The sequence below is a fragment of the Chiloscyllium plagiosum genome, unplaced genomic scaffold (genome assembly GCF_037043375.1).
Source record: "Chiloscyllium plagiosum isolate Xiang-an unplaced genomic scaffold, Cpla_swu_hap1 HiC_scaffold_9, whole genome shotgun sequence".
Taxonomy (NCBI): Eukaryota; Metazoa; Chordata; class Chondrichthyes; order Orectolobiformes; family Hemiscylliidae; genus Chiloscyllium; species Chiloscyllium plagiosum.
In genome coordinates this window covers 59,997,780-60,022,453 of record NW_028270147.1, presented here as the reverse complement: position 1 = coordinate 60,022,453, position 24,674 = coordinate 59,997,780, and the positions used below count along the sequence as shown (strand labels likewise).

At 49.9% G+C, this 24,674-nt stretch overlaps 1 protein-coding gene across 2 annotated transcripts in view; it reads left to right on the top strand.

The window, feature by feature from the left end:
• The window catches only part of il12rb2 (interleukin 12 receptor, beta 2a), a 38,412-nt gene extending 22,597 nt beyond the window's left edge, over positions 1-15,815 (top strand). The window contains exons 9-16 of one of the 2 annotated variants that reach the window (XM_043699390.2): positions 3,259-3,469; positions 3,852-4,052; positions 7,351-7,452; positions 7,562-7,711; positions 10,912-11,052; positions 11,596-11,707; positions 13,243-13,342; positions 14,939-15,815. In XM_043699390.2, the coding sequence (XP_043555325.2) occupies positions 3,259-3,469; positions 3,852-4,052; positions 7,351-7,452; positions 7,562-7,711; positions 10,912-11,052; positions 11,596-11,707; positions 13,243-13,342; positions 14,939-15,466 (1,545 nt within the window). In that variant the 3' untranslated portion in view covers positions 15,467-15,815. Of the gene's footprint in view, positions 1-3,258; positions 3,470-3,851; positions 4,053-7,350; positions 7,453-7,558; positions 7,712-10,911; positions 11,053-11,595; positions 11,708-13,242; positions 13,343-14,938 lie in introns of both variants that reach the window. The other variant, XM_043699387.2, reaches the window with a different exon arrangement.
• The last annotated feature ends 8,859 nt before the right edge of the window (positions 15,816-24,674 follow it).

The window sequence follows — 24,674 nt, the reverse complement described above, 5'->3', positions numbered from 1 at the left end:
AAAACTTATTCAAACGTATTCAAACGTATACTTTTATTATAAATGAACCCCAGGAATGACTGGTGTGTGATCAACAGATGTTTTAGACATGATGTGAAATATCATTATCCTAACTGTAATAACTTTTTTCAATATTACATTCCATATTCTGTACAAGTATATGTATAATAATGGTTATCAAAGTCTGGCTCAACTCACATGAATTTTAAAAATCTATTTTATAAGCGTTGTCTATAAATTTTAAATTGTCCAAACCTTCAAATGTCCAAATCTTTGAGCCTCTAATTCAATACTTTGCAGCTAATTCTGCTTTCAGTGGGAAGTGACAATGCCAAGACCACCTTTTGATAAGCATGGAGTCTGTGTCCATATAATCATAGAATCTGTACACTGCTGAAAGAGGCCATTTGGCCCACAGTCTGCAGAGACCTTCCAAAGAGAACACTGCTCTATCCCCATAACCCCACATTTAACATGGCTAATCTAGCTAACCTGCATGTTCTGAGACACAATGAGGCAATTTGGTATGGACTAATCTTTGAACTGTGGGGGGAAACTGGAGCACCTGACAGAACCCACATAGACACATTGATTTTTCCCATCAACCATACGATTCAGCTTTACTTATCCATCTTTTCCACAGATGGCAGTGGAATACTGTCTTTACTCAGAGCAGTAAGGGCGTGGAATACCCTGCCTGCAACAGTAGTTGATGGCTGAAGGGCCTGTATGGAGCTGTAATGTTCTATGTTTTACTTGAGGCTCATCCGCTCTTGTTGACTCTCTTTTTTCTATGGTTTCTGTCATTTCACATATACTGTTTGAGTTTTTTCTGACTGTTTCTTCCATTGATTTTTATTCCTGAAGTGAGAAGCAGTTTTTCCAAACTGTACTTATCAGTATACACATGGAGAGTCTTTCAGGCAGAATCTTTACCTCATTGTACAGCACTGCCTTTTGAAGAACCAAACTAAGTCAGAACTTGGAGTTTCCATCTCTGGGAGGAGCTGTTCCAATGGGATGGGTTCCATGTGAAACATACAGGCATCACAGTCCTTGCAAATAACAACTGAAGCTGTGGATAGGGCTTTAAACTTAATAGTGGAGGGATGTGTTCAGTTGCATGGAAAAGTATGGAAAAAGTTAAAGCAAGGGAAGGCTCAGCTGAAGTTAAAGTTTCCAGAATCAGGAATTGGACAGTATGGAATGTGTCAAGAATCTAACTTCAGACACAGCAGGTAAGAGAACAACTGTGAAAAGGTGGCAGTCATTACAGGACTGAGTGTGTTGTACTTAAACGCATAAGGTGTAAGAAACAAGATAAATGAGTTTATAGCACTGATTGAAATTGGCAGGTATGATGTTGTGGCTGTCAGAGACATGGCTGCAAGGGGACAGGACTGGGAACCAAAAATCCAAAAATTTTCCAGAAAGGCAGTCAGTGACCAGTGAGTTCTGTAGGGGTTAGTGTTGGGATCATAACTATTCACATGATACATTAAGTTTCTGCATGAAGGAAAGGAGGGCATGGTTGTTAAATTTGCAGCTGACAAAAAGGTGGAGCGGCAAGTAGTGTTGAGGAAATGAGGCTGCAGAAGGACTTGGGATAGGCTAGGAGAGTACATAAAGAAGTAGCAGATGAAATACCATGTGGGAAAGTGTGAGGTTATGCACTTTGCTTGGAAGAATAAATGTGTAGATTATTTTCTAAACGGGGAAAGGCTTCAAAATTCTGAAGCACAAAAGAACTTGGGAGTCCTAGTTAAGGCTTTTCTGAAGGTTAACATGCAGGTTAGTTGGTAATTAGGAAGTCGAATGCGATGTTAACGGTCATTTCAAGAGACCTAGAATACAAGAGCAAAGGTGTATTGTTGAGGCTGTATAAAGCTCTGGTCGGACCGCATTTAGAATATTGTGAGCTGTTTTATGCCCCGTATCTGAGGAAGGATGCGCTGGTGTTGGAGGGGTTTCATAGATGGTTTACAAGAATGATCCTGGAGGTGAAGGGCTTGTCGTATGAGAAGTGGTTAAGGACTCTGGGTCTGTACTTCATGGCATTTATAAGGATGAGGGGTGAACTGAAGGAAACTTTACTGAGCGGTCTGGATACAGTGGATGTGGAGAAAATGTTACCAGTAGTAGCAGAGACAAGGACCTGAGGGCACAACCTCTGACCGTTTAGAACTAAGATGAAGAGGAGTTTCTTTATCCAGATTCAGCATTGCTTCATGAAAGGGAAATCTGACAAATTACTAGAACTCTGAGGAGATAACAAGCAGAATAAATAAAGGGGAAGCAGTGGATGTAATGTATTTGGATTCCTCAGAAGGTTATTAATAATGTGCCACATTTTAATTAACTTAATAGGATAACAGCCAATAGCGTTGGAGGTAGCGTATTGCAAAATATTGAGGATTGGCTAATTAACAGACTGACAATTTACAATGTTTCCAAGTTATATTTCATCTGCAAACTTTGAAACTGTGCCCTGCTTACTATGATCTCGATCACTAATCTACATCCAGAAAAGCAAGGTTCCGAATACAGATCTCTGGAGAAGTTCACTTCAAACCTTCCTCCTGTCTGAAAAAAATATCCCTACTGGTTCCTATCGCTCAGGCAAACTTGAATCCATGGTGCTACTGTCCCTTGCATTTTGAGAGTTATAATTTGGCTCAAGTCTATTTGTGATACTGTATCAAATGCCTTTTGGAAATGCACGTATGCCGTTTCACCAGCATTACCCTCATTAAGCCTCCCTGTTTACCTCTTCAAAAATTTCCAGTTAAGTAATCACAACTTCCTTTTTAAAAATCCAGAAAAACATAAGGTGAAGGAGCAGAGTCTGTTCCACCATCTAACGTGATCATGGCTGACATGTTGATTAGGAACAGGATCATCTCACACTTTTCCATGTGACTGTTGATTCTTTCCAGAGTATTTGTTTCTTGAAGATTCCCCACCACTGAAGTTAAACTGAATGATTAGTCTGGTCTGTAATTGAATAGGTTTATCCATATGGCCTCTTTTTGAATGATGGCATAGCGCTTGTAATTCTCCAGTTCTGTCCTTACATTTGAGGAGAAAAAAAAAATTGAAAACTTGATTAGTTTGTGTGAGATTATTTATATTCTTAGTAGGGAGACTGTTGTTGAAATTTGGAAAATTGTAAACAGTATTCATTTAAAAAGAATAATGTGATTAGTATCTTTCAAAACTTGATTCCTAAAGAAAACTTAGCTGCTTTTACTATTATAGCCTCTCAAGATGCCTGAAAGCAGAGGAAGAATCCTGGGTTACAATATAACACTTCAGAAAAGTACAAAGGAAAACACAGCTATCTGGGAACAGACTTCAAACACCTGGTACATTATGGAAATCACTAGGACAGGCTGTACAATTACAGTGTCTGCTTATAACTCCAAGGGAAACTCTCCACCTTCTCAACTCCATGTGCCATATCTCTCAGGTAAAAGAAAGGCCTTAGTTTTTACAATGTTGCAAAGAGGTCTACTGTATTAATTTTGGAGGATGAGAGGGAAGTACTGGGGAACAAAAACTACAGGAAAATAATAACTTTGGTCAATTGCCTTCTAGACATGCTTTTGTGAAGTCGGGATAATTGGGTGGTGTAATCCTCCTATGACCAATGTTCAATCAGCACTTACCCATCTGAATTCTTCTCCTGAGCTATTGAGATACTGATGTTATTAACTATTATTAACCATGCACCAGCTGAAATAATTTACTACATACTGGATATAGGACTTTTTCTTATGCGCATAGTTTGACAGAACAACTTGTCTGAAGGACCTCACTCATTTGTAATCTACTGACATATTTATGGACAGATCTTCCTGCACCAAGAAACATCTCAGCTACGTACACTGGAAACAACCAGTTCTTAGTCAAGTGGACAGCCCCTGAAAAACATCTCCAAGGAACCCCAATCCAAGGATACGTAGTGGAATGGGCAGATGTAAATAACAAAGATAATCTGAAAATAAATTGGATGAAGCTCCCTCCTCAAAATCATTCAGCAACATTAACAGGTAAAGTGTTTTTTTTTTAAAAAGATCAATTAACTTCTTCACCCAATCTGTCCCAGTCAAGCACATGATTTTGATGACAGAATTCTACACTAAGAATGATAGGCCAAACATCTGTTCATTTTCAGGTCTTAAGATTCCTTAAGTTGTAACAGACTATACCTGGTATGGTATGTGACAAAAGTTTAAATTGATAGTATGAACGCTTGTTTCAAATGAGTTGCTTCTCACATTTTTTGCATGACACATTGTTTTTGGTTGTTCCAGCAAAAAGATTCTTGCCTATTGTCAAATTGTACCAAGGAGTGGGGAAGAAAAAAGAGTAATTTTATTACTGCACCTAACATTGATAGTTTTGATTTGTCAAAGTTTGGAAAGGAAAGCACATTACCCAGGATAGTCAGCTCAATTCATTCAAAAGCAAAGTATCTCAGGTGCTAGAAATATGAACCGAGAAAAGGAAAGGCTGGCACCACTTAGCAAGAGGTGAAATATTGTTTGGAAAAAATTGGATGAATTGAACAGCAACTAAACGGAATTGTTGTCTGTCCAGGGCTGCACAGCAGTAGGCCAGCAGGGGTACGGTACATCACATGGCCAGTAATGGAGACAATGGGTGGATTAACCTCATTGAAACAGGGCAATTGCACTATTAAAGTTGGGCAAAAAACCAGATAACTCTACACTCTTATCTTCCTCGTGTGGACAGTAAATAGTGTTCTAGGGATTTGGGTTTGAATCCTGACACAGCAGATGGTGGCGTTTGAATTCAGTAAGACAAAATCTGGAATTAAGAATCTACTAGGCACTGGAAAAGGCAGATACCTTCTCCCCAGCCCCAACCCCCTCCAGCCCGAAACGTCAATTTTTTTTTCCCTCCTCAGATGCTGCCTGACCAGCTGTGCTTTTCCAACACTATGCTCTCAACTCTGATCTCCAGCATCTGTAGACCTCACTGTCTCCAATGGCAGAAACAGCCATGTCAACCCTGCAAAGTACTCCTTACTAAAATCTGGGGGGGGTAAATATGAAAAGTGGGAGAAGACAGATGGGTCGTGCAGCAGCCTGACATAATCATACTCTCAGAATCAGAGCTGACAAACAATATCCTAGACTCCACTATCACCATCTCTGGATACGTCCTGTCTCGTGCGCAGGACAGACCCAGAAGAGGTATCAACTCAGTGGTATACAGTCATGGGAGGAGCTATCCTGAGAGTCCTGCGCATTGACTTTGGCCCCCATTAGGTCTCATGGCTTTGGGTTAAACATAGGCGAGGAAACCTCATGCTAAGTGAATGATGTATCTGTCTCCTCCAGAGGTGCCAGTCTTCAGCCAATTTTATTCACTCTGCATGATATCAAGAATCAGTTGGAGGCATTGGATACTGCAAAGGCTTTGGGCCCTGACAATATTCTGACAATGGCATTGAAGAGTTGTGCTCTAGAACTTACCTAGCCAAACTGTTCCACCACAGTTACAACACTAGTATCTCCCCAATAATGTAAAGTATTGCCCAGCTCGGTCCAGACAATATAATCTCTACCCCCTTGACATTTAGTGATGTTACCATTATTGAATCCCCTGCTATCAACATAGTAGGGGTTACCATTGACCATAAACTCGACTAAAATCATCACAAACATAATCACTACAAGAGCAGATCAGAGGCTACAGGCAGGTAACTCACCACCTTACTCTCCAAAGCCTGTCCATCATCTACAAGGCACAAGTCAGGAGTCTGATGGAATATTCCCTACTTGACTGGATGGGTTCAGCTACAATACCACAAGAAGCTTGACACCGTCCAGGAGAAAGCAATCCCCTTGATTGGCACTATATCCACAAGCATCCAGTACTTCCTGCACTGAATCTCAGTAATAGCAATGTGTACCATCTACAAGTTATACTGCAAACATTCACCCACGATCCTTAGATGGCACCTTCCAAACTCACGACTGCCTCTTCACTATCATCTTCATTCAGTATCTGCACTCACTCCACCCCACCCATTAAATAGTTCTTTGGCAAAAGGAATGGGGTGAAAGTAGGGACAAAGAATGGAGTTGGATGAGCAATCATGAGCATGTTGAATGTCAGAGTAGGCTTGAAGGGCCAAACAGTCTACTCCTGGTCCTATTTTCCATGCTTCTACTCAATCGAGCAATCTGCTGGGAGTGTTTCTATAACTTAGGAAGAGAGCCTGAGGAATTATTTTACAACCACTTGAGGGGATCAATCATGGTCCAGATTTTACGGATCAAAATGTTCACTTGTGACTCTGATCAGACAAACAAATACACGTTTACTACATTCCGATTTTATTCTTGTTGCTTAGTGATCTTCTGATGGAACATCTTCATAATTGTCTCAGTACAAGAACCTTAATGAGTTGGTATGAGCAAGTCACTTTTGACTTGAACACCAAGGTTTTACCTAGTTTTTACCAAGGTGGTTAGCACTGCTGCCTCACAGCGCCAGAGATCCGGGTTCAATTCCTGCCTCAGGCAGCTGTCTGTGTGGAGTTTGCACATTCTCCCTGTGTCTGCATGGGTTTCCTCTGGGTGCTCCACTTTCCTCCCACAGTCCAAAAATGTGCAAGTTAGGTGAATTGGCCATGCTAAATTGCCCATAGTGTTAGGTGAAGGGGTAAGTGTAGAGGAATGGGTGTGGGTGGGTTACTCTTCGGAGGGTCGGTGTGGACTTGTTGGGCTGAAGGGTCTGTTTCCACACTAAGTAATCTAATCAAAAAACAGAGAGCAGTGCAGGGGAAGAGGAAGCACATAGATTTGGGGCTTGGGAATGATGACAGGGTAAAGTTCAGAGGAACAATGACTGTAATAACATTAATAAAATACGAAGAGGCATTATTCTTTTTCTGCTGCTGCCTTTTAATGGTATAGGAGTTCAACATATGAAATCAGAACCTGGCTGTTCAGCGTCAGGAACTTCACAAAATAAACTTGAAGTTATCAGTTGAAAATTCCAAACCAAAGTTTGTTTTTGTAAGACAAGTTTATGAAGAGCGATAGAACTAAGATGGGCAGATAGAGTTGAGATAGGAGTTGCCATCTGTATAATCTGATTGGATGGCAGAACGTATTCAGAGGCCTGAGCAATTGACTTGTGTTCCTATAACATGCCACCCAGCAGTATCAGAGACAGCGAGATTTCGCAGATTCTTTTGCAACGATCTCCCTTCTCTTTTTCCAACCTCCCCCCCCCCCCCCCCCGCACAATCTTATACATAGACAGAAAGGGATACTTCCGAGTATAACTATTATCCTATTTGTTTTACAGAAAATATAAAGCCAAAGACTTGTTTTCAGATTTCTGTTTATGCCATTTACAAAAGTGGGGCAGGAAGACCACTGTCAACTCAACGCTACTCTGCACAAGAAGGTAATTTAAAGTAGTGGTTCAGTTAAAACTTTGAGTAAGTTATCAACATGTGCTGATGGTAATGAGAGAATGTTTTAATCAAGATTTGTAACAATTTTTTATTCAGCAGCACCACTGTCAGGACCTACAGCCTTCACCAAGCAAAACACTGCTGTAATATTCTGGAAGAATGTTCCACATGACCAAAAAGAAGGTTGCATAGAGAGCTACACCATCTACTTGCAGGAGGAAAATTCCAAGCTACTTCCGACAATTTATCGTATGTACACCAGAGAAATAATTAACAACATCAGGATTGATCTAATGGACCCTCAAGCCTGCTCCAGCGTTCGATGAGAACATGGGTGAACTTCACATTAATGCTACTTTCCTTCCCCAACCCATAGTTACAAAAATATCTCTATGTGAATAGAAATGTACAGAATCATGGATTGTCAGCAACCCAGATGACAGCCAATCAGCCCACGGGGACCGTTGATTCTTTGCTAGAATAATCTAAAACTAATCCCCATGCCACATTCTCAACAGACAGCTCAAACCTTCCTCTGTTTTGAACATCTGTCCAATTTGCTTCAACAGCTCTGTATACAAATATCATCTTGTTCAAACAACCCTCTTCATTTTTGTAAAGAAACATCTACAAACATCCTTCCATCTTAGACCAACATTCTTCTCCCCAATCCTTTTTACATGGCCTTCAACTACTATCCTCCTCTTTCCTACTCCTCAACCTAAGATGTCTGACCTCCTCTCCCTGCCCTTTTGTTGCCTCTGCCACCACCTCTTCATCTCCTCCAATATCCACTACTTTTTTTTTTACTTCCCTGCCTCGTGATTCCAACTCTCCTCTCAGATTTCTACAATCCTTCCCAATGCCTGTACTTGAATGTAAACCCCCCCTCTTCCAACTCTATTCTTAAGACTGCCCATTAATGCTGTCTCACCTCTGGAATGGGGCTTGGAATTCCTTTGCCCTGCAGTTTCATCTCTGTCAGACTTTATGAATGTGGGTTAATTACATGTGAGTCAATTATAAAGGATATACTAGCAGAGCATTTAGAAATACATATTGAATCAAGCAGATTCAGTATGGCTTCATGAAGAGAAAATCATGATTGACAAATTTACTAGAATTCTTTTGAGGAGGTAACAAGCAGGATAGTTAGAAATAAAGCAGATGTCTTGTCTTTGCATTTTAAGAAGACATTTGATTAGTAATGAATGTTGACTTTTATTTCATCAGAAATATAGAAAAGGCCATAGCTGGAATATTATGAATAGTTTGGGGTCTCTCTTCTCTAAGGAAACATATTTGGGCATTGGAGGCAGTCCAGAGAAGGTCAGAATACTGATACAGGATATAAAGGGACTGTCTAATGAGAAATGTTGAGTAGACTGAGCTTGTACTTGACGGAGGTGGGTACTGCAGATTCTGAAGATTAGAGTCAAGATTAGAGTGGTGCTGGAAATGCACAAGACATGAGGATCTAATTTCAGGTTAGCATTTAAAACGGGTGAAACGGTAATGAATCTTTACTGTGGAGAGTTATTGAGGCTGGGTCATTAAATATATTCAGGGCTGAGACATTTTTATTTGGAAAATGAATCAAGGGTTAGGGGGGAAAGGCAGGAAAGTGGAATTAAGGATGATGAGGTTAGCCATGATCTTATTGAAACGGCAGAGCAGACTTGATGGGTTGAATAGTTTGCTCTGCACCCACGTCTTCTTGTCTGGAGATGAAATCAACTCCACAGCATGCGGATAAACCCAGCTCCAGGTATCCCATGTGTTTCTGCCCTTCTACCCACCACCTTCATGTTCCAGTGGGTACAAAGGATTAATTTCTTCTTGCCCTACTACACTCTTAAAAAAATCTAATTTGCTGTATACTTTCCTCTTGCATTTGACCACAAAACGTATCATCTCCCATTTATCTCGATTAAACGCCATATGCTGTGTTTGTTCCATCTTATCAATGGATCTATATCCTGCTGTATCCTTTGACAATCTTCCTCACTATCCATAACTCCACCAATTTTCATGTTGTTTACAAACTTACTAATCAGACCACATACAGTTTCATACATATGTTTAAAACAGAGGTTCCCAGCTCTGATCTTTGTGGAACATCCTCTATGACCAAGGCAACTTTGCCATGGATCCCATGTGACTTAATTGCCTGGACCAGCTTGCCATGACCTTGTCAATTGCTTCACCAAAGTCCATGTAGACTACATCCACTGTCCTACCCTTATCAATTAACTTAAGTCACTTGCTCAAAAAACTCAATCACAAATACAATTGTACATATACAATTACTGATTAAGTCCTTTACATTAACTGATTCTGCTACTTGCAGAAAGATCAGGTTATCTGAAGTTAGTGACTATTTTCACTTCTCACTATACATTTTTAAGATGAATCTCTTGGGTTTAATGCAAAGTGTGACATTGGAAACACAATGAAAAAATCCAAAAACATTATATAGATGATAAAATTGATGTAGAAACAAAATATTTGCTTTGAAAGTAAAAAAAATTAAGTTTACATTTTTTTTAAGTGGGTGTGGGTGCTGAGTATTTGGGGTGATGGTAATGGAACATTTTCTCCTACAAGTTGTGTCTAATGTTTGTATTAAAGTCAACCTTGTCCAACTTGTGACCCAGAGTGTGTTGCCTGTCAAAAGTAGGAAGTTGAGGATCTCAAATGTGAGTTTGTGCATGAATTCGGCTCAGAGTTTTGGGAAATCACTTCAGATAATGTCCAGAATCAGGAAAGGAAGAGACTTCCATCACAACGTAGATTCCAAAAAGGCAAAACATTGTTCCAAAGGCAAAGTAATTTTGAACCAACTGAATTACTCAGTTGTTTAATTACTACTTTCAATGTAGTGACTTTTTAAACGATGACTAATTATTCATTGGAGTTGGTTACTAGATTGTACTGAATTGAAGGGAACCTCAATTAGCAAGCCTTGCAAAGAGATTGTGTTCTCTCTGTCCTGTTTCCTTTCAGATAACAACTCATTTAAAAAGTACCATAGTGAGTGTGGAATTTCCCTGCATGTGATATCATGAATAGAGAGTTGACCCAGAAGCCACTAAATCTACCCGTGATGTCACAGGAAGGAAGGTTCTACACAAAGTATCTAAAACCAACAGTTTCATCTAATTAATTTCATGTTTCACACTGGCAGCTCACCAAGTACATTATCAAGAGGTTGGGTTGAAAATAGATTTGTTTCAAAATATGAAGAAAGTAATGACTTGCACTTGTACCTTTTTTAAGCAATAGAAAACTATGTTGCTATTCAATAAAATACAGTTCAGCTTTTCTATTCTATGTGGTGTTTGCAACAGTCAGATTAAATCTTGAATTCAAGTAACACAGAAGCCAGCAGAAGAACATAGTGGAACAGACCCATTAAGGATCTATAATCTCTATTTATCATTTGCTAGGGCCTATTGACCCAAACAGCAAGAATTACACAATCCCAGATTTGAAACCTGAAACTGGATATATTGTGTGGATGACAGCAGTAACTAGAGCTGGTGAAGGAAAAAATGGAGAACATCACAGATTTTACTACAGCCGTGAAAGTAAGTGTGTGTAACAATGCTGAATATTTCAAATGTGAACAAATGTGCATGTTTAGCATGTAGTAACGTAGCTCAAACATTCCCCCACCCCCATTTTACTCCTAAATTACACTATATTTGATCATTATCTATGTCACAAAAGTCTGAATAAGACACCCATCTTCTCATCTCTGGATCATCAGAGACCAGATGTACTCTGGGACATGCAGCATTGGGACATCTATCCTGATATTGACTGTATGCCAAACTGTGGATGGGCAATTATCTAGCATCTGCAATCCTCCACATTTACAAGAAAGGTAACTAGTTAGATGAAGTAACATAGAGTGTGGACATATTGCAGCATTGGTCAAATGCCTGTAGTGGTTTAGGAAGAGTGGAGAAAATTGGTTGGGCAGAAGAGGAACCAGTTCTCAATGTTCCTTTTGAGGCAAAATAGTTCAACATTTTGAGTTAGAGGCAGAAGTTGGAATGAGATTGGTTAGCTAGCAGAAGTTACTTTGATTACTTTGAATTTAAACCAAAATGTTCTTTTTCCTTCAGGCACTCCTCCACACTCTGACAGCAAGTCTATCATAATGGTGGTTGTTGCATTAACATTCTTATTTGCTGTCATTGTTTCTGGATTTTGTTTATGGCAGTCAGTGAGGAACAGGTAATAAATCTGAAAGTGTGTATTACGCATTGGGATTTAAGTTAATTCACATTTATGTTTTAACTGCAATTCTCCGTACTGTTTTAGTCATGATAAAATGAGGGAGGGAAATGAATTTGAAGGTCATGAAATTTTGGAATTCCCTTCCTCCAGAAAAAAAATGTAGAATTTTCAAATATCTTTAAGGCATAAGTTGAAAAATTATTGATTGTCCAAAGGGATAAACATTTTTTTCTTTAAATTAGCGGCAAGCAGGAATGTGGAATTGAGTTTAAAATCAGTTCAACAATATTTTATTAAATGGCAGAGCAAGTTTGAAAGGCTGACTGGCCTAGTCTTGCTCATGCACCTGAACAATCAAAGCGTTGCATTATCAAAGAAGGAAGAATCAACCTGATTTTAGTACAAACATTTGAGGTCAGAAATAAAGCTTATGTTCATTCCAAATAATTTTGTCCCTCCCTTTTTAAGTGTTGCAACAGGTGAATCACATTCAGGTACTCCACCCAATTTCAATTTGGCAACCTGCCTAGTTCACAGTATCCACTCTATCCACTTTCTTTCTTTCTGGTTGATCCCATTTTGTCTTTATATAATAACATTGCTATGCATATAAATCCTCTGCTTAAGGTAAAATATTAGCAGCACACAGATCTGCCATATTGTAAGGAAATTCTAAATAGTTGATTTTTTTTTTCAGTGAGCCAATACTCTGGTTTACCTCCACCCTGCATTAATCATGCAGGCATCCTTTTCTCTGATGCTGCTGTTCTGTCATTTTTCTATGTTATGCCTCATTATTCCTAGAATTTTCCTACAATTTGCCTGGCCTTCAGATCCAGGCTGACACAGCACCTGGTTTCTATACAGACCAGGTTTCTACTTAAGTTATTAATTATAAATAATTAGTTCTAACTACAGCTAAACAATGCTGAACCATTGACATATAAGTCTACTAATTTTAACTTTAATCCTCTTAAACTCCCCTTTTAAACAGACAAAGAGGAAAATTAGTGTTCTGGTTGGAAAGAAAAGGTGGGGAAACAGTTCAGTGATTACTCTGGTCAGAATACTGCATCTCTGGGTGCCTGGTTGACTTATGAAGTCACAGCTTATAGTATTTGCTGAAGGAAAGGTACATGGTGGTCTTCAGGCTTCATGTTTTTGTTTCCACTGCAGAGAACAGTGCTTCTGAGGTCATCTGAAAGTTTTTCTGTATCTTGTTCACAACCCCAAACTGTTTAACTATGAGAACATATCACAGCTGTACACATATGAAGGGCCTTTGTTGTTTATGACTGGTCACTAATCCCTAGCTCAATTGGTTTCTCTTGTACTAGCCTATGCTTCATCCCTCAGCTATAACCAGGTATTTGTTTTTACTTTTATCCAGATGTGACACTGACAAATGACTCCCACTCCCATTAGCTTTCAAAATGAAAGTTTGACAGAATAGACAATTTAATGTTTTTGCTCAAATTCAGTTAATATGAACCCAAGGTACTGACCTCCATTTGTATTGCATATTACTACAGGATATGGTCTATTTTGTCAAAACTCTTATCTCCACTGTATGTAAGAAACATTCCTGATCCAGCTAACTGCACTTGGGCAAAAGAATATGCTGCAATTAAGGTAATGGTTTCTTATAAGAATATTTCATTCTACGCTAGCATTAGTTGCAATGGGAATTCAAAGTTATTAGGAGAATGTTCCTTGTATTTCCACTATTTTCCCTTTTGGGTGAGATGTTAAATTGAGGCCTCATATCCTATCAAATGGCTGTAAAGGATCAAAAATAAGGCAAGGACATAACCTGGTTTTGTGATACTGTCTTTGCAGTATTGCTGTTCATGGGGGCTTATTGTAAAGATTGGCTGCCTCATTTCCTTCATTAAAAACACTGAATATACTTTAAAGTTCTTCATTTGCAGTTCCTTTAGGTCAACCATTGTTGTTGTTAAAGGCATTTTCTTGTATCACTTTGAACATTTTTAGCAGTTTTTGGTCACCTAAATGAAGCACGATACAAAATGTTATCCACTCCAAAGCAGGAAGGAGGGAAAAAAACATTCATTTGTAGCTGCTTTAAGTGTAGAGACCACTTGTTGCAGAATATTTTCCAGAATGGAACAAAACTGTCCAAAACAGCTGCAGAAAGCACAAAGGAAAGCTTTTTTTCCCCCAAAAGGAAAGAGGTGAACTGTATTCCATGGCTTAAGCAACCTCCTCTCTACCCACTTTTTGGTTGTTCCCCTACCATAAGCAGTTGTGCCTTCAGCTATGTTGGCCCCAAACTCTGGTATACCAATCTCCATGTCAGACCCATACCTTATTCCTGTAGTACTGAGCATCTTTACCCTTCTTAGACTTAGTTGTCAGACTGAGATTTTGCAAAGATCAGTGGAATAAATAACCAGCATATTTGCAATATGTTACTTGAAAGGTCTTAAAATGTGCTGTTGACACTGTTACATCCACCTGAGAGCAATGTGTAACATAGCATCCAAAAGATTACATCCTTTCAGTATGGAAGTGTCAGCCTGTATTGTGCTCAAGTCTGTTCATGGAACTTGAACTGGTAATATTATGTCTGAAGGAGGAAAAAAGTACCATTAACTGAGCCAGACTGGAACTTAAGAGAGTGGCAACCCCTTTTAAAAGACTACAGTAATATTTCGAAAACTTCTTGCAGATGCAATAACTGAGCTGAGGTTGGAAAGAGACGGAGATGGAGAGTGGTATCCACTTAAGCAGCTTGTCCATTTACTTTTTAAAACCCACTCTGAAGGGGCACTAAGCATGCTAAATCATTCCGATAAAATATAATTGATACTGTATGATTAACTAATGCGCCCAAGTTTTGCAATAATAATGACAGCAACCTCTGGAGTCTAGGTCTGCACACTTGGATACAGAAATCCAGCGGTTTCACTCTGATTCCATGTTTCTTTAGTGTATGCTAAAGTTTCAACACACAGCAATAAGATAAATGGTAAAGAGTCTAGCAAAGGTCGCACATTGCTGAATGAGCAGGACCTGTTTCTAACCGCACCTTGACTTGGTGCCAGTTCAAACTATCTGTATCCATGCACAGTAGATCTTATGTACTGCTTTTGGAAGTCAATGAAAAATGCTATCACTTTTTGGCAATGATTTAAGTACATTTTTAAAACATTAAAACATCTCTTCATGCACTTTTCCTGAACTTGCTTCACTTTCTTGCTACAGGGCAAGATGGAATTATCATACACTGACTTCCATACTGAATCATCTTTCACTTATGAAGACCCGGAGACTCTGCAAGTAGAGGAAATATCACCAGAGCTGGAATTCTGTTTCAATATGGAAACTGTTGATCCAAATCAGAGTACATTTCAATCGCTAATACTAATTCAGTCCACAGCTAGTGAATTGCAACAAAGAATGGAACTCAGCCAAGGAATTCTCTCTCCAGGAAACAGTGAAGATAACATTCTGGACTACAAGTGCCAACTTCCTTGTTTATACGTTGAAAAAGTACCCACTGTGGAAATTAACCAGCATTCAGATTCAAACAATTCCACAATAAACAGGAATACCAGTTACATCCCTTCTAACTTCTTACATGTGATGGACAGCACAGAGGATAATGATGAAATTTTTGCAGATACTTTTTCTTTCATGCCTCTCCCTTCCTTGGCTAGGATGGAAATCCCTTATGGAGGGAAACTAACATTAGACGCAGTGAAAATTGACTGCAGTTCACTTGTGGAATAAGATTAAGAACACTTAGCAAGTCATTAGTAATGTGTACCATCTCTCGAAGACGAGCTAAGTCAAAGTGACAGCTGCAATTATGTCTCTTAGCTTGAATTCAAAACATCAAAAGAGAAATAGAGACGGTATATGGAACCTGATGGTAACCCAGTAAAGAGGCCAGTTGCAGCATGACATGTTGAGGGCAATGTGCATAATGTTGCTCAGTATGAGACATGGCAATGCCTCTGGTTTGGTTTGTTACATATAGAGATACCAGGAGCTGGAGCAGAGTCAACTGAATCATCATATTATGTTGCCTATGTTCAGTTCACGCATACTTAGGTAATAAAGAGTAAAATTATACTCACATGTTGACTTTGTTTCTCTCTTCTTTGCTGCCAGACCTCCACCCTCCCTCCCTCCCTCCCTCCTCCTCTTCTTCCTCCTTCCTCCCCCTCTCCCTCTCCTTCCTCCCTCTTCCTCTTCCTCCTCCTCCCCCTCTCCCTCCTCCTCCCTCCTCCTCCTCCCTCTTACTCCTCCTCCTCCTCCCTCTTACTCCTCCTCCCTCTTACTCCTCCTCCCCTCCCTCTTCCTCCTCCTCCCTCTCTCTCCCTCCTCCTCCCTCCTCCCTCTCTCTCCCTCCTCCCCCTCCTCCTCCCTCCTCCCTCTCTCTCCCTCCTCCCCCTCCTCTCCCTCCTCCTCCCCCCTCCCTCCTCACCCTCCCTCCTCCCTCACTCTCCCTCCTCCTCCTCCCTCCTCCTCCTCTCCCCTCCCTCTCCCCTCCCTCTCCCTCCTCCTTCTCTCCCTCCTCCTCCTCCTCCCCTCCTCTCCCCCTCCTCCCCCTCCTCTCCCCCTCCTCCCCCTCCTCTCCCTCCTCCCTCTCCCTCCTCCTCTCCTCCCTCTCCCTCCTCCTCTCCTCCCTCCTCCTCTCCTCCCTCTTCTTCCTCCCCCCTCTCCCCCCCTCCTCCCTCCCTACTCCCCATCCCTCCTCCCCCCTCTCCCCCTCCTCCCTCTCCCCCCTCCCTCCCTCTCCCCCCGCCCTCCCCCCTCCCCCCTCTCCCTCTCCCCCCTCCCTCCTCCCCCTCCCTCTCCCCCCTCCCTCTCCCTCCTCCCCCTCCCCTCCCTCTCCCCCTCCTCCCCCTCCCCTCCCCCCTCCCCTCCCTCTCCCCCTCCTCCCCTCCCTCCCCTCCCTCTCCCTCCTCCCCCTTCCTCTCCCCCCTCCCTCTCCCTCCTCCCCCTCCCCTCCCTCTCCCTCCTCCCCCTCCCCTCCCTCTCCCTCCTCCCCTCCCTCTCCCTCCTCCCCCTCCCCTCCCTCCTCCCCCTTCCCCCTCCCCTCCCTCTCCCCCTCCCCTCCCTCCCTCTCCCCACCTCCTCTCCCCTCTCCATCTCCCTCCCTCCCTCCCTCCTCCTCCTCCCTCCCTCCCTCCCCCCTCTCCCTCCCTCCCCCTCCTCCCTCTCCCTCCCTCCCCCTCCCCTCCCTCCCCTCCTCCCTCTTCCGCCTCTCTCCCTCTCCCCCCTCCCCCCCTCCTCCTCCCTCTCCCTCCCTCCCTCCCCTCCTCTCCCCTCTCCCTCCACCCTCTCCCCTCTCCCTCCACCCTCTCCCTCGTCCCTCTCTCTCCTCCCTCTCCCCTCCCCCTCCCTCATCTCCCCTCTCCCTCGTCCCTCTTTCCCTCCACCTCCTCCCTCCCCCTCCTCCCTCTCCCTCCCCCTCATCTCCCCCCTCCCCCTCCTCCTCCCTCCCCTCCTCCCTCCTTCTCCTCCTCCTCCTCCCTCCCCCTCCTCCTCCCCCCTCCCCCTCCCCTCCTCCTCCCTCCCCCTCCTCCTCCCTCCCCTCCTCCTCCCTCCCCCCCTCCTCCCCCCTCCCTCCCCTCCTCCTCCTCCTCCCTCCCCTCCTCCACCCCCTCCCTCCCCTCCTCCTCCCTCCTCCTCCCTCCCCTCCTCCTCCCTCCCCCTCCTCCTCCCTCCCCTCCTCCTCCCTCCCCTCCTCCTCCCTCCCCTCCTCCTCCTCCCTCCCCCTCCTCCTCCCTCCCCTCCTCCTCCCTCCCCTCCTCCTCCTCCTCCCTCCCCTCCTCCACCCCTCCCTCCCCTCCTCCTCCTCCCTCCCCTCCTCCTCCTCCCTCCCCTCCTCCACCCCCTCCCTCCCCTCCTCCTCCTCCCTCCCCTCCTCCTCCTCCCTCCCCTCCTCCACCCCCCTCCCTCCCCTCCTCCTCCTCCTCCCTCCCCTCCTCCACCCCCTCCCTCCCCTCCTCCTCCTCCTCCTCCCTCCCCTCCTCCACCCCCTCCTCTCCCCTTCCCCTCCTCCTCTCCCTCCCTCTCCTCCCTCTTCCCCCTCCTCCCTCCCCCCATCCCTCCTCCCTCCCCCTCCTCTCCCCTCTCCACATCCCTCCTCCCACCCTCCTCTCCCCCTCCTCTCCCCCCTCCTCTCCCCTCTCCCCTCCTCCCTCCTCTCCCCTCCCCCTCCCCCCCTCCTCTCCCCTCTCCCTCCCCCCTCCTCTCCCCTCTCCCCTCCCCCCTCCCCTCCCCCTCCCCCCTCCCCCTCCTCTCCCTCTCCTCCCCTCTCCCCCCTCCTCTCCCTCTCCCCCCTCCTCTCCCCCTCCCTCTCCCCTCCTCTCCCCTCTCCCTCCCCCCTCCCCCTCCTCTCCCCTCTCCCTCCCCCTCCCCCTCCCTCCCCTCTCCCCCTCCTCTCCCCTCTCCCTCCCCCTCCCCTCCTCTCCCCTCTCCCTCCCCCTCCCCCTCCTCTCCCCTCTCCCTCCCCCCTCCCCCTCCTCTCCCCTCTCCCCCTCCTCTCCCCTCTCCCTCCCCCTCCCCCTCCTCTCCCCTCTCCCTCCCCCTCCCCCTCCTCTCCCCTCTCCCTCCCCCCTCCCTCTCCTCTCCCCTCTCCCTCCCCCCTCCCCCTCCTCTCCCCTCTCCCACCCCACTCCCCCTCCTCTCCCCTCCTCCCTCCCCCCTCCCCCACCTCTCCCCTCTCCCTCCCCCTCCCCCTCCTCTCCCCCTCTCCCTCTCCCTCCCCCCTCCTCTCCTCCCCCTCCCTCTCCTCTCCCCTCTCCCTCCCCCCCTCCCCCTCCTCTCCCCCCTCCCCCTCCTCTCCCCTCCTCCCCCCTCCCCCTCCTCCCCCCTCCCCCTCCTCTCCCCCCTCCTCTCCCCCCTCCCTCCCCCTCCCCCTCCTCTCCCCCCTCCTCCCCCCTCCCCCTCCTCTCCCCTCTCCCTCCCCCCCTCCCCCTCCTCTCCCCTCTCCCTCCCCCCTCCCCCTCCTCTCCCCTCTCCCTCCCCCCTCCCCCTCCTCTCCCCTCTCCTCCCCCCTCCCCCTCCTCTCCCCTCTCCCTCCCCCCCTCCCCCTCCTCTCCCCTCTCCCTCCCCCCTCCCCCTCCTCTCCCCTCTCCCTCCCCCCTCCCCCTCCTCTCCCCCTCTCCCTCCCCCCTCCCCCTCCTCTCCCCCCTCCCTCCCCCCCCCCTCCTCTCCCCCCTCCTCCCCCCTCCCTCCCCCCTCCCCCTCCTCTCCCCTCTCCCTCCCCCCCTCACCCCTCCTCTCCCCTCTCCCTCCCCCCTCCTCTCCCCTCTCCCTCCCCCCTCCTCTCCCTCTCCCTCCCCCCTCCCCCTCCTCTCCCCTCTCCCTCCCCCCCTCCCCCTCCTCACCCCTCTCCCCTCTCCCCCTCCCCCTCCCCTCCCCTCTCCCTCCCCCCTCCCCCCTCCCCCTCCCTCCCCCCTCCCCCCTCCTCTCCCTCTCCCTTCTCCCTCCCCCCTCCCCCTCCTCTCCCCTCTCCCTCCCCCCTCCCCCTCCTCTCCCCTCTCCATCTCCCTCCCCCTCCTCCTCTCCCCTCTCCCTCCCCCTCCTCCTCTCCCCCTCTCCATCTCCCTCCCCCTCCTCCTCTCCCCTCTCCATCTCCCTCCCCCTCCTCCTCTCCCCTCTCCATCTCCCTCCCCCTCCTCCTCTCCCCTCTCCCTCCCCCTCCTCCTCTCCCCTCTCCATCTCCCTCCCCCTCCTCCTCTCCCCCTCTCCATCTCCCTCCCCCTCCTCCTCTCCCCCTCTCCATCTCCCCCCCCCTCCTCCCTCCCTCTCCATCTCCCTCCCCCTCCTCCTCTCCATCTCCATCTCCCTCCTCCTCTCCATCTCCCTCCCCCTCCTCCTCTCCCCTCTCCATCTCCCTCCCTCCTCCTCTCCCTCTCCATCTCCCTCCCCCTCTCCTCTCCCCTCTCCATCTCCCTCCCCCTCCTCCTCTCCCCTCTCCATCTCCCTCCCCCTCCTCCTCTCCCCTCTCCATCTCCACCCCCTCCTCCTCTCCCCATCTCCATCTCCCTCCCCCTCCTCCTCTCCCCATCTCCATCTCCCTCCCCCTCCTCCTCTCCCCCTCTCCATCTCCCTCCCCCTCCTCCTCTCCCCATCTCCATCTCCCTCCCCCTCCTCCTCTCCCCATCTCCATCTCCCTCCCCCTCCTCCTCTCCCCATCTCCACTCCCTCCCCCTCCTCCTCTCCCCTTCTCCATCTCCCTCCCCCTCCTCCTCCTCCTCTCCCCCTCTCCATCTCCCTCCCCCTCCTCCTCTCCCCCTCCCCCTCCCCCCTCTCCATCTCCCTCCCCCTCCCCCCCCTCTCCATCTCCCTCCCCCCTCCCTCCCTCTCCATCTCCCTCCCCCTCCTCCTCTCCTCTCCCTCCATCTCCCTCCCCCTCCTCCTCTCCATCTCCCTCCCCCCTCCTCTCCATCTCCCTCCCCCTCCTCCTCTCCCCCTCTCCATCTCCCTCCCCCTCCTCCTCTCCCCTCTCCATCTCCCTCCCCCTCCTCCTCTCCCCTCTCCATCTCCCTCCCCCTCCTCCTCTCCCCTCTCCATCTCCCTCCCCCTCCTCCTCTCCCCTCTCCATCTCCCTCCCCCTCTCCATCTCCCTCCCCCTCCTCCTCTCCCCTCTCCATCTCCCTCCCCCTCTCCATCTCCCTCCCCCTCCTCCTCCCCCTCTCCATCTCCCTCCCCCTCCTCCTCTCCCCTCTCCATCTCCCCTCTCCATCTCCCCCTCCTCCTCTCCATCTCCCTCTCCATCCCCCCTCCCTCCTCTCCATCCCCTCTCCATCTCCCCCTCCTCCTCTCCATCTCCCTCTCCATCTCCCCCTCCTCCTCTCCATCTCCCTCTCCATCTCCCCATCTCCTCCCCTCTCCATCTCCTCTCCCTCTCCATCTCCCTCTCCCCCTCTCCATCTCCCTCCCCCTCTCCATCTCCCTCCCCCTCTCCATCCCTCCCCCTCCTCCTCCCCTCTCCATCTCCTCCCCCTCCTCCTCTCCCCCCTCCATCTCCCTCCCCTCTCCATCTCCCTCCCCCTCCTCTCCCCCTCTCCATCTCCCTCCCCCTCTCCATCTCCCTCCCCCTCCTCCTCTCCCCTCTCCATCTCCCTCCCCCTCCTCCTCTCCCCTCCCACTCCCTCCCCCTCCTCCTCTCCCCTCTCCATCTCCCTCCCCCTCTCCATCTCCCTCCCCCTCCTCCTCCCCTCTCCATCTCCCTCCCCCTCTCCATCTCCCTCCCCCTCCTCCTCTCCCCTCTCCATCTCCCTCCATCCCCCCTCCTCCTCTCCATCTCCCTCTCCATCTCCCCTCCCCTCTCCATCTCCCTCTCCATCTCCCCCTCCTCCTCTCCATCTCCCCCTCCTCCTCTCCATCTCCCTCTCCCCCTCTCCATCTCCCTCTCCCCTCTCCATCTCCCTCCCCTCTCCATCTCCCTCCCCCTCTCCATCTCCCTCCCCCTCTCCTCTCCCTCCCCTCTCCATCTCCCCCCTCTCCATCTCCCCTCTCCATCTCCCTCCCCCTCCTCCTCTCCCCGCTCCATCTCCCTCCCCTCTCCATCTCCCTCCCCCTCCTCCTCTCCCCTCTCCATCTCCCTCCCCCTCTCCATCTCCCTCCCCCTCCTCCTCTCCCCTCTCCATCTCCCTCCCCCCTCCTCCTCTCCCTCCCTCCTCTCCCCCCTCCATCTCCCTCCCCCTCTCCATCTCCCTCCCCCCTCCTCCTCTCCCTCTCCATCTCCCTCCCCTCTCCATCTCCCTCCCCCTCCTCCTCTCCCCTCTCCATCTCCCTCCCCCTCTCCATCTCCCTCCCCCTCCTCCTCTCCATCTCCCTCTCCATCTCCCCCTCCTCCTCCATCTCCCTCTCCATCTCCCCCACCTCCTCTCCATCTCCCTCTCCCCTCTCCATCTCCCCCTCCTCCTCTCCATCTCCCTCCCCCCTCTCCATCTCCCTCCCCCTCTCCATCTCCCTCCCCCTCTCCATCTCCCCCCCTCTCCATCTCCCTCCCCCTCACCATCTCCCCTCTCCATCTCCCTCCCCCCTCCTCCTCTCCCCCCTCCATCTCCCTCCCCCTCCTCCTCTCCCCTCTCCATCTCCCTCCCCCTCTCCATCTCCCTCCCCCTCCTCCTCTCCCCTCTCCATCTCCTCCCCCTCCTCCTCTCCCCCTCCACTCCCCTCCCCCCTCCACTCTCTCCCCCCTCCATCTCCCTCCCCCTCTCCATCTCCCTCCCCCTCCTCCTCTCCCCTCTCCATCTCCCTCCCCCTCTCCATCTCCCTCCCCCTCCTCCTCTCCCCTCTCCATCTCCCTCCCCCTCTCCATCTCACTCCCCTCCTCCTCCATCTCCCTCTCCATCTCCCTCTCCATCTCCCCCTCCTCCTCTCCACCTCCCTCTCCCCTCTCCACCTCCCCCTCCTCCTCTCCATCTCCCTCTCCCCTCTCCATCTCCCCCTCCCTCCTCTCCCCATCTCCCTCTCCCCTCTCCATCTCCCCCTCCTCCTCTCCCCCATCTCCATCTCCCTCCCCCCTCCCCCTCCTCCCTCCCCATCTCCATCTCCCTCCCCCCTCCCCCTCCTCCTCTCCCCTCTCCATCTCCCTCCCCCTCCTCCTCTCCCCCCTCCATCTCCCTCCCCCTCTCCATCTCCCTCCCCCTCCTCCTCTCCCCTCTCCATCTCCCTCCCCCTCTCCATCTCCTCCCCCCTCCTCCCTCCCCCTCCATCTCCCACCCCCTCCTCCTCTCCCCCCTCCATCTCCCTCCCCCTCTCCATCTCCCCCCCTCCTCCTCTCCCCCTCTCCATCTCCCTCCCCCTCTCCATCTCCCTCCCCCTCCTCCTCTCCCCTCCCATCTCCCCCCCTCTCCATCCCTCCCCTCCCCCTCCTCCCTCTCCATCTCCCTCTCCATCTCCCCTCCTCCTCTCCATCTCCCTCCTCCATCTCCCCCTCCTCTCCATCTCCCTCACCATCTCCCCCTCCCCCTCTCCATCTCCCCTCCCCCTCTCCATCTCCCCCTCCTCCTCCCATCTCCCTCTCCCCTCTCCATCTCCCCCCTCCTCCTCTCCATCTCCCTCTCCCCTCTCCATCTCCCCCCCTCCTCCTCCCCTCTCCCTCTCCCCTCCCATCTCCCCCTCCTCCTCTCCATCTCCCTCTCCCCTCTCCATCTCCCCCCTCCTCCTCTCCCCATCTCCCTCTCCCCATCTCCCCTCCCCTCCTCTCCCCATCTCCATCTCCCTCCCCCCTCCCCCTCCTCCTCTCCCCATCTCCATCTCCCTCCCCCCTCCCCCTCCTCCTCTCCCCATCTCCATCTCCCTCCCCATCTCCATCTCCCTCTCCCCCTCTCCATCTCCCCCTCCTCCTCTCCCCATCTCCCTCTCCCCTCTCCATCTCCCCCTCCTCCTCTCCCCATCTCCATCTCCCTCCTCCCCTCCCCTCCTCCTCTCCCCATCTCCATCTCCCTCCCCATCTCCATCTCCCTCTCCCCTCTCCATCTCCCCCTCCTCCTCTCCCCATCTCCCTCTCCCCTCTCCATCTCCCCCTCCTCCTCTCCCCATCTCCATCTCCCTCCCCCCTCCCCCTCCTCCTCTCCCCATCTCCATCTCCCTCCCCCCTCCCCCTCCTCCTCTCCCCATCTCCATCTCCCTCCCCATCTCCATCTCCCTCTCCCCTCTCCATCTCCCCCTCCTCCTCTCCCCATCTCCATCTCCCTCCCATCTCCCCCTCCTCCTCTCCCCATCTCCATCTCCCTCCCCCTCCCCCTCTCCCCATCTCCATCTCCCTCCCCTCCTCCCTCTCCCCATCTCCATCTCCCTCCCCCCTCCCCCTCCTCCTCTCCCATCTCCATCTCCCTCCCCATCTCCCCCTCCTCCTCTCCCCATCTCCATCTCCCTCCCATCTCCCCCTCCTCCTCTCCCCATCTCCCCTCCTCCTCTCCCATCCATCTCCCTCCCCCTCCTCCTCTCCCCATCTCCATCTCCCTCCCCCTCCTCCTCTCCCCATCTCCATCTCCCCTCCCCCTCCTCCTCTCCCCATCTCCATCTCCCTCCCCATCTCTCTCCCTCTCCCCTCTCCATCTCCCCCTCTCCTCCTCCCTCCCCATCTCCTCTCTCCCCTCTCCATCTCCTCCCACCTCCTCCCTCTCCCCATCTCCATCTCCCTCCCCTCTCCATCTCCCCTCCTCCTCTCCCCATCTCCCTCTCCCTCTCCATCTCCCCCTCCTCCTCTCCCCATCTCCATCTCCCTCTCCCCTCTCCATCTCCCCCTCCTCCTCTCCCCATCTCCATCTCCCTCCCATCTCCCTCCCTCCTCCTCTCCCCATCTCCATCTCCCTCCCCTCCCTCCTCCTCTCCCCATCTCCATCTCCCTCCCCCCTCCCCCTCCTCCTCTCCCCATCTCCATCTCCCTCCCCATCTCCCCTCCTCCTCTCCCCCATCTCCATCTCCCTCCCCATCTCCCCCTCCTCCTCTCCCCATCTCCCTCCTCCCTCCTCTCCCCATCTCATCTCCCTCCCCTCCCCCTCTCTCCCCATCTCCATCTCCCTCCCCCTCCCCCCTCTCCCCATCTCATCTCCCTCCCCATCTCCCCCTCCCTCCTCTCCCCATCTCCATCTCCCTCCCTCTCCTCTCCCCATCTCCATCTCCCCCTCTCCATCTCCCCCTCCTCCTCTCCCCATCTCCATCTCCCTCTCCCCTCTCCATCTCCCCCTCTCCATCCCTCTCCCCTCTCCATCTCCCTCCTCCTCTCCCCATCTCCCTCTCCTCCTCTCCCATCTCCCCCTCCTCCCTCTCCCCATCTCCATCTCCCTCTCCCTCCTCCCCCTCCCTCCTCTCCCCATCTCCATCTCCCTCCCCTCCCCCTCCTCCTCTCCCCATCTCCATCTCCCTCCCCATCTCCCCCTCCTCCCCATCTCCATCTCCCTCCCCCTCTCCCCTCCTCTCCCATCTCCATCTCCCTCCCCCTCCTCCTCTCCCCATCTCC